The sequence below is a fragment of the Dermacentor variabilis genome, chromosome 6 (genome assembly GCF_050947875.1).
Source record: "Dermacentor variabilis isolate Ectoservices chromosome 6, ASM5094787v1, whole genome shotgun sequence".
In the NCBI taxonomy this organism is placed as follows: Eukaryota; Metazoa; Arthropoda; class Arachnida; order Ixodida; family Ixodidae; genus Dermacentor; species Dermacentor variabilis.
Genome location: NC_134573.1, coordinates 172,142,739 through 172,160,064, shown reverse-complemented (window position 1 = coordinate 172,160,064; position 17,326 = coordinate 172,142,739). Strand labels below are relative to the sequence as shown.

General features: G+C 45.7%; 1 protein-coding gene across 1 annotated transcript in view; it reads left to right on the top strand.

The window, feature by feature from the left end:
• Window positions 1–17,326, top strand: part of LOC142585789 (cubilin-like) — a 270,644-nt gene that overhangs the window by 198,634 nt on the left and 54,684 nt on the right. Inside the window, exon 3 of the mRNA XM_075696798.1 lies at window positions 14,852–15,029. Coding sequence (XP_075552913.1) covers window positions 14,852–15,029 — 178 coding nt within the window. The remainder of the gene's footprint in view (window positions 1–14,851; window positions 15,030–17,326) is intronic.

Here is a 17,326-nt window from a genome sequence, read left to right as displayed (position 1 = left end):
ATTCGCCGAGAGTATTCCCTGTGCGTGTTGTGGCACCCTTCAATCCCTACCGCACTCGATGAGCGGCACACGGCTGGAGCAATTGCCCGCAGCTTTTGCAAGGCAAGATGCGCCTACACTAGAAACGCTCCTCCTCCTTCTCCTCCTCCTCCCCGTCGCGTGTCACCATTATGTTTAGTATGTACTTATTTTTTTTTCGCGCACTGTGAGATGTTAAATGTGAAACTTTGTAGCCTATCCAGCACTGCGCAGTATTATCGAGGCTCTGCGAAGCACCTCCGCCATCACTCTCTTCATGGCAGCGTAGTAGAGTGGCGGGTGAGGGCGTCCGTCTGTTGCCCCCCCCCCCCCCCTCGTTTCTCAAGTGTCAGGTTCTCAACGATTTCTAGTAGGAGCGCTTCGAGAAAACTGCGCGGACGTGGAGGATCTTTAAACGCCGTTTTCGTGTTTTCGACGACGCGATGACGAGAGGTTCCCCGGTTGTAGTTAACGGGAACATTCTTCTGACGGAATGAGCCTCGCCGCTTTGCTGGCAGTCCCGACGCTCGGATTGGGACGTCGCGCGTTCTTGCAATCGGCGCCCATGTTCAATTTACGCGTTCAACCGCTAAGCTTCGACCAAAACGACAGCTATACATCTTCGTTCGCTTCATCTTTCATCATCCACTAGCGGCAGCCTTAGAATTGGGCATGGTAAACTGTTCTGTGTGGCGCTCTTCTTGCTTTTTGTTTTTCGTTACGAAGACCATGCCATCATCGAAACGATGTCGCACATAATTTCGAACTTCTCTCTTATCAAGAAAAAAAGACACAAAGTAAGGAAAACGCGTTCCGCTAAGTTACACTCAGCCACAAGATATTACGAGACACGAGTTCCACGACAAATGTGAATTTCTGCTGTGTTAACGCGCGTTGCATATAACCTAATTAGGCGTCTGGGAACAGAAAAGACTTATAAATCTAGAAATTCGAGAAACACAACCTCTGAGCATCGACTAAGATAACGAATATTTTCGCATTTCTGTAGCGACATCAACATTACCATCGGTGTAGAGTTATTAAACAATAAAAAAAATCGACATCATATACGAAGCTCGCGCGAAGTCCGTTTAATAAAAGAAGAAATCGGGCATAAATGCATCGGCACCTGTTTGTAATACCATTCGAAACGAGACGTCCGAATGACTGAGAAGCTTGTAAATTGCAAACAACTGTTTTAAATATTTTGGTACAACACGGCAACCACATTAATAAAGCAAGGGCATAGTATGTTACCATTGTTCACGTAGAGTGTTGCGTTCGTTCAAGGAGAGAATTGTGATACTAAAGCAACGCACAACGTTTTAAAAGCACACAAAGATGGTAACGCTGACCAAATAATAAATCGGAACAAATTGGTGTATATGCGGCCTAAAAGCGAGCCGCATTCTTATTGAACGACTGGAAACAGTTGAGCGGAAGTTATCTGCCCGTGCGCTTGTTGAGCAATCGCTGCCCCTGCGCGACAGTCGCAGCTATCCTGCGGAAGAATAGTTCTAAACAGTCCTTTTTTCTCCCTCGAGACTCCGACAAGTGTTTCTACCCCTTGTAAATTCGAAAGAAACGAATGGTTGACAACTTATAACTGTGAATTCTCGAATCGAATAATACGAGTCCAATAGCACGGACCATTCGATTTACGGAAGTGCTAATATTCGCACACCCCTCAAGTTCGTGTGTCAATATATACGAAGGCAGCAAGACAACTACTACACACGGAAGCGTTGAATTCGAATCCATGTGTCCAGGTTTCGCGGGAAATACAATATTTTCGCTAATCCCCAGAGCCCTAAACTTTTCTCAACCACGGTACATTGCGTTTTCAAGGAAATTTCATTGTGGCGGGGATGAAATTTTGTTCCTGAGCGCGATTTCGCGGCGATTTCGATTATTCGCTACTAGGGTGGCACTCCGGTGCAGCGGAATACACAAAAGTTCGTGTGTTCACGCACAGGTGCCGCTTGAGGAGGCCGCCTGGTCGAATTTTAATCCACGGTCCCCACAACTAAGACGGTTCTCGCATACTCGTTATTCGTCTCAGATCTGAAAACAACTTGAACTTCATCAATTACAGCGTGTTATGTCTGCTTATTTTCGTAAGTTGAGACTCGTCGTGCTTTTAGATGAAGCAGAAGAAGAAACAAAGAGTTACCTTGGATGAGGTACGCCGTCGGACACAAAGCGTTCGTTTTCTGGGGCCGTATTTGGTAGCTGTTCACATTCTTTCCTTTCTTTTTTCATCCTCCCTCATTGGCTCGCACGCCCGCGGCGTTCTCTACGCGTTCTTTCACTCGTCGCTATCGAGAGATATAGTAAAGAAAGTAATACTTTCGCCTACGGTGTAACCTCACACATGAAATCACAGTCGGTATTTTTAAGCTTTCTGTGTTTAATGCAACACATTTTATTCAAATAAGTTCAGTGTTTATTAACAAGAATTCGGAGCTGGCTTGGAAATTCCTTAGAAAGTTGTTTTTCTCTCCCTTTCTTAAGAGCGTTCAATTAGTGCGCGCATTGTCTCGCTGCGTCCTTCCGTGAAGATATAACATGAACGACAGCACAAGCGTAGCGTGCGTATGATATTTGCGAATAGATCAGCGGTAGCAGTAATGCTACTTCGCAACACTCGGGTTGTTGTTCAATAAGGTCGAAAAGCCTCGTTCCGGATTCACACATGGCGTCGCGTGCTCGCTTCGACTCTTGGATTATTCAACTCGCATCTCCTGCTCCATAATCACCGAAGCCACTCTAGCAGCTCCTCGCTGCTTTACTTTTTTCTTCGCCCTGTGAGAGCGGTTGATTTCCCTGCATCTTGTAGCTTTCGCAAAGCGCTTGGCGATCCAAGCCTTGGCTAGCCAAAAAGAATAACCTTTCACCGTGTGTACCAAGTCCAAGTTAGCGTTAACACTTGCATCTTCGTTCTTCTTTATTTCTTTTTTTGTTTTGTTTTTGTGTGCGTGCGTGTGGTTTGGTGCCTGTGATGGCATCAACCGCGCGATCAACACGTTCACTTCTCTCTGCTGAGTTCCTACAGCTACGCTGTAACTCTTGGTCGTTCTTTAGTGTCTTTACTTCCCCGCGGCGAGCCCGGACAGCTGTCGACTCCGTTTCTCGTTTCGGCTTCACCACACCTAACCCAACCGAACCTTTTAATGCGATCCGGCCACAGGGTTTTGGGAACTGCCGCTCGAGCCGTTGCGTGTTCCCGGCGCGCTGAGACAGTGAGCGGAGCATCGGCCGGGTGCTTTTCTCCCTCCCGTTGGCCACGCGCGTGTGGCTATTTCCTTATCTCGCTCTGGTCGCCGGCGGCTCTAAAAGAACGACGGCGAGGACATTCAACCGGGATCAATAAGCCGAACTGGTCAAGCGTCCACTGCCACCGACGTGCGCATTCGATCGAAAAGAAGGAAGGACGAAACCATGTCGTGAGCGCACGCACGTGTTATTGTGTGCGTATATATATATATATATATATATATATATATATATATATATATATATATATATATATATAGAGAGAGAGAGAGAGAGAGAGAGAGAGAGAGAGAGAGAGACTTATGTGTCTCTATGTGAACGTATACCTGCTTCTCTTCAGGCATGCGCGCTTTCGCGCATGCGTCTGCTTGCCTCCTTCTACGCCTGCATCTAAAGCGCACAAAACGCGAGAAACGCGCGAGTGGAAAAGGTAACAAGACAGATTCTGAATGAGCAAGTAGCCACTTCCGCACAGTGTTACACACAAGAGCCTGGAATCCTCACTACGCAGTCTCTCGCTTTGCCAGAAGGCATGCATTCACCTATGTGCACACGGCACACAACGTGCCCGTCCCAAAGCTCGTGTCTTGGAGGAACCGAGAAAACATGGTTGGATCCAGTAAACGCATATCAGAAGGATGAACACCGCGCAGCGCGTCGTATTGTTTTACGCTCCAGTCGACCACTGGATTTTCCTTTTTACATTTCCGTTCATTGCTTTCCCGTCATGTTCACGCCTACTTTCTTCCGTCTCTTGCGCGTTTCACTGCTTGCTGTCCTTGTTACGTTCACGTTCTTCTTTTGCGCCGCTAAACAACGCACACACATTCATTCATTCATTCATTCATTCATTCATTCATTCATTCATTCATTCATTCATTCATTCATTCATTCATTCATTCATTCATTCATTCATTCATGTTCTTGTTCTCCGCCTGCCACTAGTTTTATTCTCACGTCCGTTGCCCGTACTTTCTTTTATGCTTCCGCCCGGCTGTCGACGTGTGTGGATGCATCCAACAGCGGCGCTCGGTCGACGTGCAGAACGCGCCTTGTCTCATGTAGAAGACCTGCTATACCGTGTCTACTCGTACAACGCCCACGCTCCTGCAAGGCCTGCACTCCCGTTTGTGAGCTCAAATATTTGCCAGAAGCTTTCACCGAAGTTGACTCGCCAACGTATCACCAGGGCAGGTGGTGATGATAGCGAGAAAGAATACTTAACAGTTCTGGCGGTGTCGATTAGTTCTCGCATATTTCCTTTTACAGAAGAAATGCATTGCGCTGTGTTTCAGAGCTGCTTCTAGGCATATAGTCGGCATACTTGCCGACATACGCACAGCGTTCGCTGAGTCGGCTAGTTGCCGCAAGCTTGACTTGTTTCAAACCTCCACCCTGTCATGTTTTCTTTTTGTTTTGTTTTTTAAGTGGGCGGTGCCATTGAAGGAAAAGCAGTGGCATCGGATGCAGTTATAACTGTGAAGAACGCGTACAGACTTTCTTTGCAGTTTCGTGCTAATTTCGAGTGAATGTCAGCTTTCGGTTTCGTTTTAAATTTCTGAAGCTTTCTTTTGGCAAGGATACATAGTGAGGATACCTCCGAGAAAATCCACGCGAACACGACGAATTACCCGTAAGAACTGTCACTGTGAAAGAAGAAAAGTAGCAAGAAGAAATTTATTTTTATTTGAAAGCTATGTTTCATTTTCGCCAAAGGTTTTTTTCTTTACGACCACCTACCGATTCTATACCAATGTATTTATTCTGGTTGTAACTTGTGGAAATTTCTGCCTTCGCTTAGTCTTATTGTGATTGATTGCTGCGCGACCAAAGCTCCTCGTAGGCATGTGGCACGTTCTCAAGGACTCTGCATAAAGTGCCAATCTTACATGCTTACATACGGTAGCTTCCGAGGTAGGCAGGCTGCGACGGGTCGATAGAGAAGCCGCGTGAAGCTGCAGAGACCGAAGCGAAAGGCCTCGAAATTCAGCGCCTCCTTGGAAGTCGGGTGGAAAAGAGGAGGCGCTCTTTTCTTCCTAACGCTCCCCTCGTTTGCTGTACGGCTTCTCGCATCTGCTTCGCCGTGGCACGCTGTGAGGGCGGAAATCACCTCGTTCCTTCGCTCTCTTTTCATTTTCTTCCCGCGCTCGACTTGGCGGAAGTCGCCGAGACTCATTTTAATCGCAGTGCAAGTGGGGACAAACACGCTCGCTTCTTTAGAAATGGGCCGGCAGAAAATGCTGGCGCTATAATAGCGCGCTCGCGATGGCTTGGGTGGCCAGTCGCGCCCTCGCTGCGGTTCCTCGTATCCACCGGCAATCTGAACGTTGCGGATCTGGCGGTCGCCTTGATTATTTCTTCTTTATTTTATGCGAAACTGTTATAGTTTTTGTCGCTTGGCTTGTGTGTGCGTTTCTCTCTTTTTCACGCCGCAAGATTATTTCAAACTGTCACAGGCGTGATTCAGCGGTTGAGTCGTCTTTCGAGTTCGTTAGTTATTTAGTTAACGGGTTAGTCAATTAGCTAGCTAGTTAACGGGTTACTTAGTTAATTAGTTAGCTAGTTAGTTACATGGTTAGTTAGTTAACGGGTTATTTAGTTAATTAGCTAGTTAACGTTACTTAGTTAATCAGTTAGTTAGTTAGTTAGTTAGTTAGTTAGTTAGTTAGTTAGTTAGTTAGTTAGTTAGTTAGTTAGTTAGTTAGTTAGTTAGTTAGTTAGTTGGACTTGTTTCGGTGTTTAATTTCACGGCAACAAGACTCATTCTAATGTAGCAGGCGCGACTTATTGATTTAATGACTGTTTGAGTGCTTGCGTTTAGTTGTTTATTTGTCTAATTATGTACTAGCGGTTGTGCACTAGGCAAAGCGATGCTGCTTGTGTTCGCAACCAAGTGTTTCCATGTTTCCTTTTCTTTTTTTTTTTTTTGGCACAAATTGCCGTAATTCCCAAGAACTCGCACGAAAAGTGAAACTTGAATCTCGATAAATTTGCGGCTGGCGTGCTTGTATTAGCGTCGCAACACAACCAATCGGACGACGCAATCCGGCTGAATTCAAACTTCGGGCCCTCTCTCTTTTCTTTTCCCCTTCTCGTGACGTAGACAGCAACTGCTGCCCTCCCGCCTGCGCGACGCAAGTTACGTCAGCGGCAGGTAAGCTGGCGGTCCGCAGCACACTCCCCCCCTCCCCGTGCGCCGTCTCAACAAAAACGGGCGCCGCCGTCTCAAGCCAGAGACGAGATCTTACTCCTGGAAGCCAGAGTGCAACCATAACATGAGGCAGGTTATCACTGCATAAATGCGCGAATAAATTAAGCCCAACAAAGGCATGTACAAGAGACGGCTCTCGCCATCAACTAAACACTTCCGATCTCAGTGAAGGCTTACGCTTCCCTGGTATCACGACAATGCGGAGAATGTATTGTATGGCAATAGAGACAGAAGCAGAGAAATAGGCAGGGAGCTTAACTAGAAGAAAAGTGCGATTTGCTACACTGCATGGGGGAATAGGGATTGAAAAATATTGAACGGGATAAATGTAAATCTTGCAGGCCTGCAGCCCTCGGCTGGTCTAGCGCTCTGGCTGTCTTTAGCGCATGCGTCTGTTGTGACCACTGTCCTGACATGTTTTGTTTAAAACGTGGCCGGTTGTCCAATGTCTCTTAGTGCGCTGTATGGCACTAATAACGGAGCATCGCACCATGGAAGCCCCATAACGCACCATTTGTTTTCCACCAGCTTGAAATCGCGTATCACATTTTGTTGAATTTCGTTTTCCTCTCGCTCTGTTTCTTCTCTTTTCTTTTGCAGCGCTGTTATTGGCGAGTTGCTTTAAGAGTGGGATATATAGAGGAGCTGCAGCTTTCAAGTGTGGTCCCCAACTTTTCGGCAGCACAATAGCTTCGTATTTACATACAAGAGTGGGTCGAGACAGATGTTTTCTCCGGCCATTATGGCGGTTCTCGACTGCACGCCTGCGGAGGCCTCGTTTCAAGCTTAGCACTCCCGGAAAATATTACATATCGCGCTGTACGGTTTTGTTTACACTGTACCACATCTCTTCGCAATGCAGCCGAGGTTTCCTTTCTTCACGTGCATTTTTTTTTCTATCTCCCACACCTCTCTAGCGCTACTGAGGAGTGCAGACCATTTGCCGCTTATGCGCGCGGAAAGGCGAAAGAAGAGAGAAATGAAAATACTGAGGACATAAAGGAATTGGCAATAACAACAATAAAAAGGTAACAACAAAGAATGAAAAATGAAGGTACAGCGCAGCTTTGCAGCCAACGCGCCACGATGCGAATATTCACTACTGCGATGGAACCGAGGTCCCAGCGGAGTCAATGCATTATCCCCACCGGGAGTCGTTTAAGTCACGGAGGAACAGCCGGGCAAGGTGATTTTGTCGCGCTATACAAAGACACAACGCGAGTAGAACACGAATTCAAACCGCCGTTCTGCAGAGGAACAAACGAAAGCAGAACTTTGCGCATTGTGAGTTTTTTTTCTTCTTCTTTCTGCAGTTCGAACGAATAAAATCAGAATCAAACGAGCTGCACTGTTGACTCTCTTGCTCGTCGTATAAAAACGGTAATTTGCGCGGCCAAAGTTCTGCTCGACTCTTATGCGCGTTATCAAAATGAAATATTATGTGGAAGTCACTCGATTTCTGAACAGTAGCCGTATAATGAAAATAGGTTTTTTTTTTTTACTCGCGCTTTCACAAGGGGGCGCGTAGAGTCCCTCATTCTTCTTTCTCATCAACCGGCGCTCGTCTCGCTTCTTTGTTAGCTACAACTTAATCTTCTGCAGCTAACAACGGAGCGTGTCTCAGACATGTCCGATTGTTCAGCAATGTTACTCATTTTGTAGAGGCATGTACTAACCGGTCCAATTTAGCACGTTATTGAGGAACTTGATGTTACTATGCCATATCACGGGTCTGGACCCTAAGCTGTTAGCAAAGCTGGTAATTATGCGTTTTGCCTCTTCACTCTGTCGTCATCGTTACTCATCTTGCTCCTCTCTCTTGCCCGACCTCGTGCGCTGCTAAGCACGAGGTCGCGGGTTCAAATCCCAGCCGCGGCGGCCGCATTTCGTTAGGGGTGGAACGCAAAAACGCCCGTGCTCCCGTGCATTAGGGACACGTTAAAGATCCCATCATGGTCAAAATTAATCCGAAGTGCCCCACTGTGCGACTCATAATCTAATCGTGGTTTTGGCATGTAAAACCCCAGCATTCATTCATTCATTCATTCATTCATTCATTCATTCATTCATTCATTCATTCATTCATTCATTCATTCATTCATTCATTCTCTCTTGCCCTCTTTCCCCTTTTCCTTTCCCCATGGCTGAATAACTGGCTAGAGGGACGCGCCCCAGGTCGACCTCTGTGCGTCTCTTAATCATTAAGCTTCTCTTTCTATCTCTCTCTCTCTATACTACGCGGTTTCATGCTATTTTTAGCACGTCTAATTTTTCCAAAACCCTTGTGCGTGCTTGTTTTCTGATGGATGATCCGTCCTTCGAATTCTGTGCAACAGGGACGGGTATACCGCCAAAGCCTCGTGCGTACCAGTGGCCTTGTGGAAAGAAATCTGCCTCGCATGCGGGAAGTACTGCTGTATTCTGGTTTCGGTGCCTCTGAAACCCACCGGTTTTAATGGGTTGAGATGTGCCCCGGCCTGGTGCACGGCTGTTTGTGGGGTGTTCTGATGTCGAAAGGGGGCTTTATAGAAATTTATTGGCGTGGTCTGCGGGGGTGCCCATCTTCTAAACCACATATGGTAGAGCATCCACCGTTGCTGTGGGAGGAGCCAAACTAGATCAGGCGTCGGTTGCCTGCTGGTAAAAGCAAAACAGGCACAAGCGTGCTCCTGGCCAGGTGTTCGGGCGTTAAGAAACCCGAATGCGTGGAAAAATGGCGCACATCGTCGATCCGAGACGCACAGACAGTGAATGATGTAGCGTTAAGAAGAAACTAGAGCGCAAGACAGAGCTGAAAGCGGGGGAGAACAACAAGACAGACGCTGCTCTGTTGTTGCGTTTCCCCCGCTTTGCGTCGCATCTTTCCCGTTGCTTTCGTCACGACGTACTTACTCTCCCAGTTGTCAATCCTTCTGAGTATTGAAGGGCCGCGTTACAACAACAGTTTGCGAGCGGTAGCTTAAGAAACCGATTAGGGCACAAGAAGACACACACGAAGCCAATATCCTTGTTTTATTATTTAATTATTTAAACATTTATTTTATTTCTGGTATATTGCGTGCTAGAACCACAATCTAATTATGGCGTACGCCGCAGTGGAGGATCCCGGTTTAGTGGTAGCCACCTGGGGTCCCTTAACGTGCGCATTGATCCGAGTACACGAGTGTACTTGCATTTCGCGCCCATCGAAAGGCGGCCGCCGCGGTCGGGATCGAGCCCGCCTCATCAAACTCGGCAGCGCAGCGCCATAGCGGACCCTGGCCATAGCTACTGGGCTGTAGCGGCGGTGGGTGCACCCGCTTCGCGACCTTGCCCCCGTTCCTTGCCATCTAAGCGAAAACCTTACTTGGGCACCTGTTCTCGCCAACACTGATCTCTATTTCGGCTGCAGTGATACGGAGACACTCGAGGCTTAGTTATTCACGTCATTATTGTCTCTGAACGGAACGCGCGATATAGATCACTCTCGCAAACCATAAATTTGAAAAAAAAAAAGCTATGCTCTCGGGAAGCGCCGGCAACGAATAAGAGACGGTCCCTTCTTTCCCGAGGCTTTGAGTAAAAGGTCACCGTAGTACATAAATCACCTCGTGCGCTCGAGGTCATTTGCGAGTGGTAGCGCTGGCTAATACTCCCAGGGTTAGTTATAGAAGTAAAACATAAATACCCCAGAAAGTGGATGGGCAAACAGCGCCACGGTTGCTCAGTTGGTAAGAGCGTCGCACGCGTAAAGCAATGACGTGTGATCGTTCTCCACCTGCGGCAAGTTTTTTCATCCACTTTCATTTTCATTAATTTATCATTTCTTTAATACAGTTAGTAAGCACAAATAATTTCCCCTGTGTTGTCCATGATGGCATTGTTTGTTGGCTTCTTATAACGTGATTAATCAAAATTTGGCCCTCGGACTTCTCGCATGTTCGAGTCACTCCCGCAGCAGGCTGCCGTATGAAACGGCCCTGCTTGCAGGCGTTGAAATGTACGGTTACGTATGCTATAATCCTGTTTCCCGAATTCATTTACCTGTCTGCGCCTTCATTTATTATTTATTTTTACAACAGCCCTTGTTAAAGAAAAAGTAAGCTAAACGTAACAGTCTTGATAGTGTGTATGAAACATAAAGACAAAATAGTGGAGCTTACAGTTTAAGTGAATTTGCCGTTTCTGTTACATGAGTTTTGCAAAGCCCTCTGAACCAGAGAGTTGGATCCTGTACAGTGGCATGTGTCAGTCCTCGGCGCTGTAGACTCTATCTAGCACATGTAGATACTCATAGAATCATACCTGTTACTGTCGCGGAGTTACAGAGATCGTAACAAAAATGCTTCATTTTTCTTAAAGTTCTTGATATTCTTTTGTTATTGTTTGATTGAATAGTGGCCTGCAGTAGACGTTTGTTGTGAAAGTCATAAGACTCCTAACAACATGTCATTCACATCGGAATTCAACTCGTTTCCTTAAAATTTGCTCAGTGTTCCTAATTTAACACCCCAAAGCTTCATGGCTTCAGTTACTTTATCATCGAAACGTCGCTTTATGCATTCAAGCACAAAAATAACTGAAACGCCAATTAATTTCTCCGTAAAGTTCCGGAATTAGTGACTCGAAACTGGTGTCATTCTGAGAATTCGCTGCAAGCGTATCCGCCTTTGAACTCCACGGCTAGAATTTGTCATTCGCAATATTGGTCATAAGGTAATTAGTTAAAAAACGAATTAGCGAATTTTTGTTAATTACTCAATTATGCGTTCTAATTTTTTTGCGCAGGTAGTGTCCGACGCTTCGAATAGACCACCTCATGAACTAGAATTGTGCTATCTACCACAAGCAATATTTAAGAATTTTTGAAAGCGTTCGCTGAAGCACACTATGTTGTGTCCGTACGCACTATGCAGGAATGCGCTTTTTTATGTGCCGCCCTCATCAGGTGGAGTGACGTACTGGGCGTATGCTCAGACGAGTACCTCACTATGATTCACTAAGGACCCTCTCTCTCTCTCTCTCTCTCTTAGCAACATGGCGGTATATTCGCAAATCGGAAAGTCGGCGTACAGCAGGCTGGGGTGTGAAGCAACAAGAGACACACGTACGGTGTCTCCAGTGCTAGAACAGTGATATATATATATATATATATATATATATATATATATATATATATATATATATATATATATAGAGAGAGAGAGAGAGAGAGAGAGAGAGAGAGAGGGGGGGGGGTGCGTGTAGGCGTACTCTTAAAACGTGCAGCGGACATAATAGCCAGAGGCCGTCTATATAATGATAATGATGATGGTGACAGTGAACGTGATAGCAATGATCGCGGTGAATAAACCTTGTACTTCAATCGAACACAGCGCTTGAAAAGAAGTCACGCAAAGCACTTTCCCCCTCGTCGTGCGAGTGAAAACGGCAACGAGAAAAGGGCTGTCAGAAAAAGAGAGAGAAAATAAATGAAAGGTAATTGCGTTGCTCTAACTGTATCGTCAGGCCCTCTTTGCAATGCACTGCGCTCTAGTGCCTGTGTATCTACAAAATGACGTTGTGCTTCGGGCTTGCTCGAAAAAGAAAAACGCTCACCGTCACGATTTCTGCGGTCTTCAAGAACGATGGAACACTCCGAGTTGCGCAACAGGCGGCGGCGCTCGCTTCTATTCCGAGTTGATGAAAAACGGGCTTCCTCTCACGGACGCCTGGAATGTTTGCGCTCGGCGCGATGAAAGCCAGGCTTTTGGCCTCGGTTGTCAGATGGTTTTCGAGTTTATGCTGCGCCAATCACCGTCTAGTGGTTATGAGACTTCTGCTTCTTGAACGCCATTCTTAGGCGGCTGCGGACACTTTCTCGTCCTTTTTTTTTTTCTTTTTTGCTGATGCTGCTGATGAGCTAAACTACGCCGTGTCTTACACAACCGCGCGCGTTCTTTCAATCTGCGCAACTCCGTGTCGGGGTTATCTCGCCATACATACTCGGGAGGTGTTGGTGGGCTAGCTGGTGCTCATTGTTGTTCTGAAGGCCGCGCAGTTGTTGAGAAACGGACGAAAACTAAAGCAGACAAACACGAGTGCTTTGCCATGCATAGCAAGGCATTCGGTTTTTGAAGCCATGTTCTTTCGCGTTTTCAGCTGCTGCATTCACACACTATGAACCATTGCTGCCATAATTCTTCGGGATTTCGTAATGATACATATGTTGTAACGGCCCCACTTTCATTCCAGTTATGTGCAACGGTAATTTCTCCTTAAGCAGGCGTTCTTCTTGTTTTGGTTTAATCGCAAAAAAGTTAGAAACGTCAGTGTTTGTCTGAACGGAACAGTATTTAGGTATTCTATTTTACTTCCTATTTTCGTTTCTACCTGCTACATACAATCATTACGGACTTAAATTTTAGCAACTGAACGTGTGTATTAGAAGTCAAACCAAATTAAATATATCAGCGGACAAGACGCATACATCAGAGGTGGAACGCCAATGAAGCTACATAAATTTAAATAAGTCATCATAAACTGACTGACTATCAAGATTTTTTTAAGACTTCTTCTAAAACACTAGTAACAAGGCTATATCCTAATTTCAGGGCTAAGCTCAGTTCAAGAGAAACGTGTATAAAAAGTGCAGCACACTCGGTATTTAGCTTTGGTAACAGGATTTACCGTAACGCGGTTAATTAATTAATTAATCATAGGTGCAGTAGGCACACAACAGAAGTTGAGTGGAAAAAATTACCTAGCCAGACGAATAACCGATACGGTTCTAAATGTTTGTCAGTGCTGGGCAGATGGGTATTGCTTGGTAGCCTTCCCAATGCAAACTATGAAGCAAATGTGCGGGAAAGGACAAACAAAAAATTAATTACTCGGTAAAATGGTGATGCTTGCTGTTCATAATGTGCACAAGTCGTAAGTTGTCCTGTCGTCGCGAATAGTAACACCTACAGTGTTTTGCGATGGTTGGAGACCACGCAGAATTTTATACGAACATAGTATTTCGCAAAGTACTGGAGGTGGGCTGACTCAGGGATGGACGATGATTGAGCGTATTATGGTGGTCACCCCGACTGGCAGGATGCACCAGAGGCATGTTCTGTATATTTCTGGCACTGACATCATGTTCTACGCAAGTGTTGGGCACTAGAACAGAGAGATCTAACCTCGTGTGCATACGTGTTAGTTTGAGGAACACTGAGTTAAACAAAAGAAGGCACAGACGGCGGCAGATTATAAAAAAAAAAAATTTATTGGCATCCCTTTTGAAACGAGGCAGTGACAAATAGTCACCTAACCTGTTTGAATTAAGCAGGTACGCTTACATGTTTCTCATTCCAGAATTTTGTATATATTTCATTAATACTTTTTTCTGTTCCTTAAAACACTTATATTTAACTTGTACCGCTACATGTGCCTTTAACGGATTCAATCCCGCCAATCTTCTCCCTGCTTTCTGTCCATCAGCGCTCTAAACGTCTCTTGTTTATCTCGACTGCTGACCGGTTGATGCTTCCATCCGCTTCGAATCCAAGTGCTTCTGGAAGGCGTACGTTACCCACGGATCTCGTTGAGTGAATCCCTTCACATTTCATTCGAATGTGCCGAGTGGTCTCCAGATTTTTGCTGCAGCAGACTCATCTTGTTGCGAATATTTGCGCCGTTTTGTTTTTTGTCCGTAGGCAATAATCTCGAGCCTCGATAGCAAGGCACTACCCATTGTGTTATCGTACAGACTCTCCCTTCTAATTTCTTTCTGGCCACTCTCGTAAGTGCCCGCGGTCTCCTTTGTTTCGATTATTTGCGTCCAATTTACTATCTCTGTCTCTCTCACTTTCTTTTTAATCATTCCTGGTTGTTTATTTACACTTTCAATTACAGTGTACTCAGTTGCCAACTTTCTCTTACTGTTTCTCCATTGTATGTCAACGCTTTTGAAGTACAAATACTCGTGCACTTTAGCCGCCCATTCATTTTCATCCAGCTGCAGCGCTAAGAGCACCACCTTGTGACGTTGCGTTTAGTAACAATGCATTCGAAAGGCTTCAGTGTTGCATTAGTGTTTTTACAGAAGTACAATAAGAGTGGGTCGCAATACACAACGATCACGCTGCTGTTCACGCCATTACTCACCAGCTAAGTAAAACAGAGTCGGTCATTGCAATAATATATCCGTGCGCTCTGGCTTAGGTCATCATCAAAAGGAGGCCCCAACGTCCGTCTTCAATATTCCGTAAATAGTAACGTCTGCTTAGGAAGGCTAAAATTTCCCCGTTTTCCTCAATGCTGGTCGTGAAACGTTGGCACTCGTTTTGCAGTAACGGCTAGTATCGTTAGTGACGCCTCTTCTCTCCCGTTCTCGTGCAGAGTGTGACCGTATGTTCATCAGCAACCCGGACGGCCCCAAGAACGGAAGCTTCAGCGCCCCGCACATGGAGAACCCGCTGGGCCATTCTAGGCAGTGCATCTACACTTTCATCGCGCAGGAGAACGAGAGGGTGGACATCAACTTCACCCGCTTCAGGGTGCGAGGATCCTCTCCAGAGTGAGTACTGTCCGCGGTATAGCTGTCTTCTAATTAAAAGGGACAGCATAAAGACGAACATTAAGTTGAGCTGCATTCCTAAGTTACGAGTCTTCAATTGTAAAGCGGCCACTGTTACCACAAGAACCGACGTGGCGAGCTGGAGAAGAAATACAAACGAGTGGCGACGGTGTGCGCAAGTTCCCGCTCCAGCTCGCCGTAGCTTCAATAACAATAAAGTCTGTTTAAGCCTAGTTAGTTGATTATCGCCGAGACTAGAAGTCGTTTTAAAGGAACCAGGAGCTCAGTCTAGCACTTCGGGTAACTTTTCCTGCATTCATAACAACCCAAATGCGAAAGTGTTGTGACGCGTACTAAAGCTACCACTTTCGCCGGCGCCACCAACGCAGAAATTCGCACTGGCTCTCATCGAATGCAAAACTTAGAGTGTGTTTGCACCTCTGCGAAGGAACTGGACATTTAGAGAGATAGAAAGATATGTTAACCTTTGTTTGATCAAATTCACTGAACCGAAAGCGACAAAGAAGAAGAATAGTGGTCATTTCACCAGAGCGCATATAAACGACGCCTATAGAGTTTTCAAAGCCCCATCCTTTGTTGGGTGTCTTTAAAAATGGCTACATCTCGGCGGATCTGTTTTGGCAACGTGTTACAATCAAGCAGGTTTACGGGTAGCACCGCCGTTACAAAGGTGTGAGAGCGTTGGATCGCTGAAAGCTTCTTGCTCTGCACCGTGCCAAAATGACATTAACTTGCCACGTGCCTGTGCCATTATTCCATAATTTAACTAAACTCAGTTCAGAATTCTTCTTGACTTTGCCTAATTTTTATCAGTTGCGAAGTTTCCTTCGCGAAGAACCCATGTGCGTTCCCTTTGGTCGCTCATTCATTTTACAGCAAGACAGCGAAACGCCTGCTAATGACCCACCGATGGCTCAACCACAATGGCTCGACAAAATGCGAAATTGTGTGCGTGCAACGGTACTACGTGAGGACACGCTTGGAATACCTAACGCAACAAAAGGGTCATTCGCAAATGTGAGGCTAAGGCGATATCGCATGGCTTCACGTGGCTTGGAGAAGACGTGGCCGCGAAGCCAATAATCCAGCGTTCGCGTCCCTTCGGCACTAGCCTAGAATCCCCGCCTCTCGGATTTCAGCAAAGTTGTTCCCGGCACAGATTCTGACCACGATGCATGGGTACGTCCTTTTGCTACCCATATATACTCGCAGAACGATCACTGTCTGCAGATCGCACAGTACGTATACGTGTGTCCGCTAAAGTGGCAAGTGCGCCTCGGATCGATGCGAGTGTTCGGCCACTGGTGGAAAATTTTATGTACCACACAGTAATTCCAAGCAGCGTCGTGAAGGTCTCCGTGAGCCAATCAGGATACGGGTACGCGAAGTTTCTTCTGCTCGAGAACGCATCGTGAGTGGCCAGTGGGCGCCGTTGCAGTTTGCTTAGTTGTAACCTACAGTGCACAGGCCAATTACGTGTCTCACAAATTGGCAAAATTTAGGCGCTTTCTGCACTTATAAATCGTAGTATTGAACTGCTACCCAGTGTTGTCGACACTACCTGAGACTCATTTTCTGTCAAATGATTCCCGCACCTTAAGGGGCAAAAAGGTTTAGAAAAAGGCTAGCAATGAGTTGCTCTAGGCGTTACACACCCAATTAACCTTGTTTTAGATTTCATATCGGTGTATATTTATCTTTAAGAGTAACTCTACTTTCTGTGATAACGTACTTCCTTGTATTGAATGCTCAACTCAGGAGACTATCCTAACCGAGATCGTCCCTTGAATGTTTATCAGAATACTATTCAAAGTATTGCGTGTACAATAGTTGACTGTTTTAGGTAGGTACTAGCTAATTTATTTTCTTTTGAATTATGGCGTACAATGCTTGTGCCAGGACTCTGTGCGAACGCCTTCTGGTCGAAACTCTAAAGCTACATAAATTAAGCCTCTCGACCTTTAATACATTTCTGTGACATTGAGTCGCTATTCGGACAGCAAACAACTTTGTTGCATTTTTTATTGGGATAGCAAAAATTAAGTCACTGAAGTATCCTTACGTGATTTGAATGCGAAAGCATGAAGACTTGGCTAAGTTATCACCTTAAAATAAAACCACGTTAATTCACCTTGCTCTAATTTGCACCAACCTTAACTCCCCTTAATCCCCATTTATCCAGCTTAATGCACATTAAACGGCCTCAGTACAACTTAGTCCACCTTGCTCTAATTTGTACCCACCTTAATTCACTTTAACTAATTGTAATCCACCTC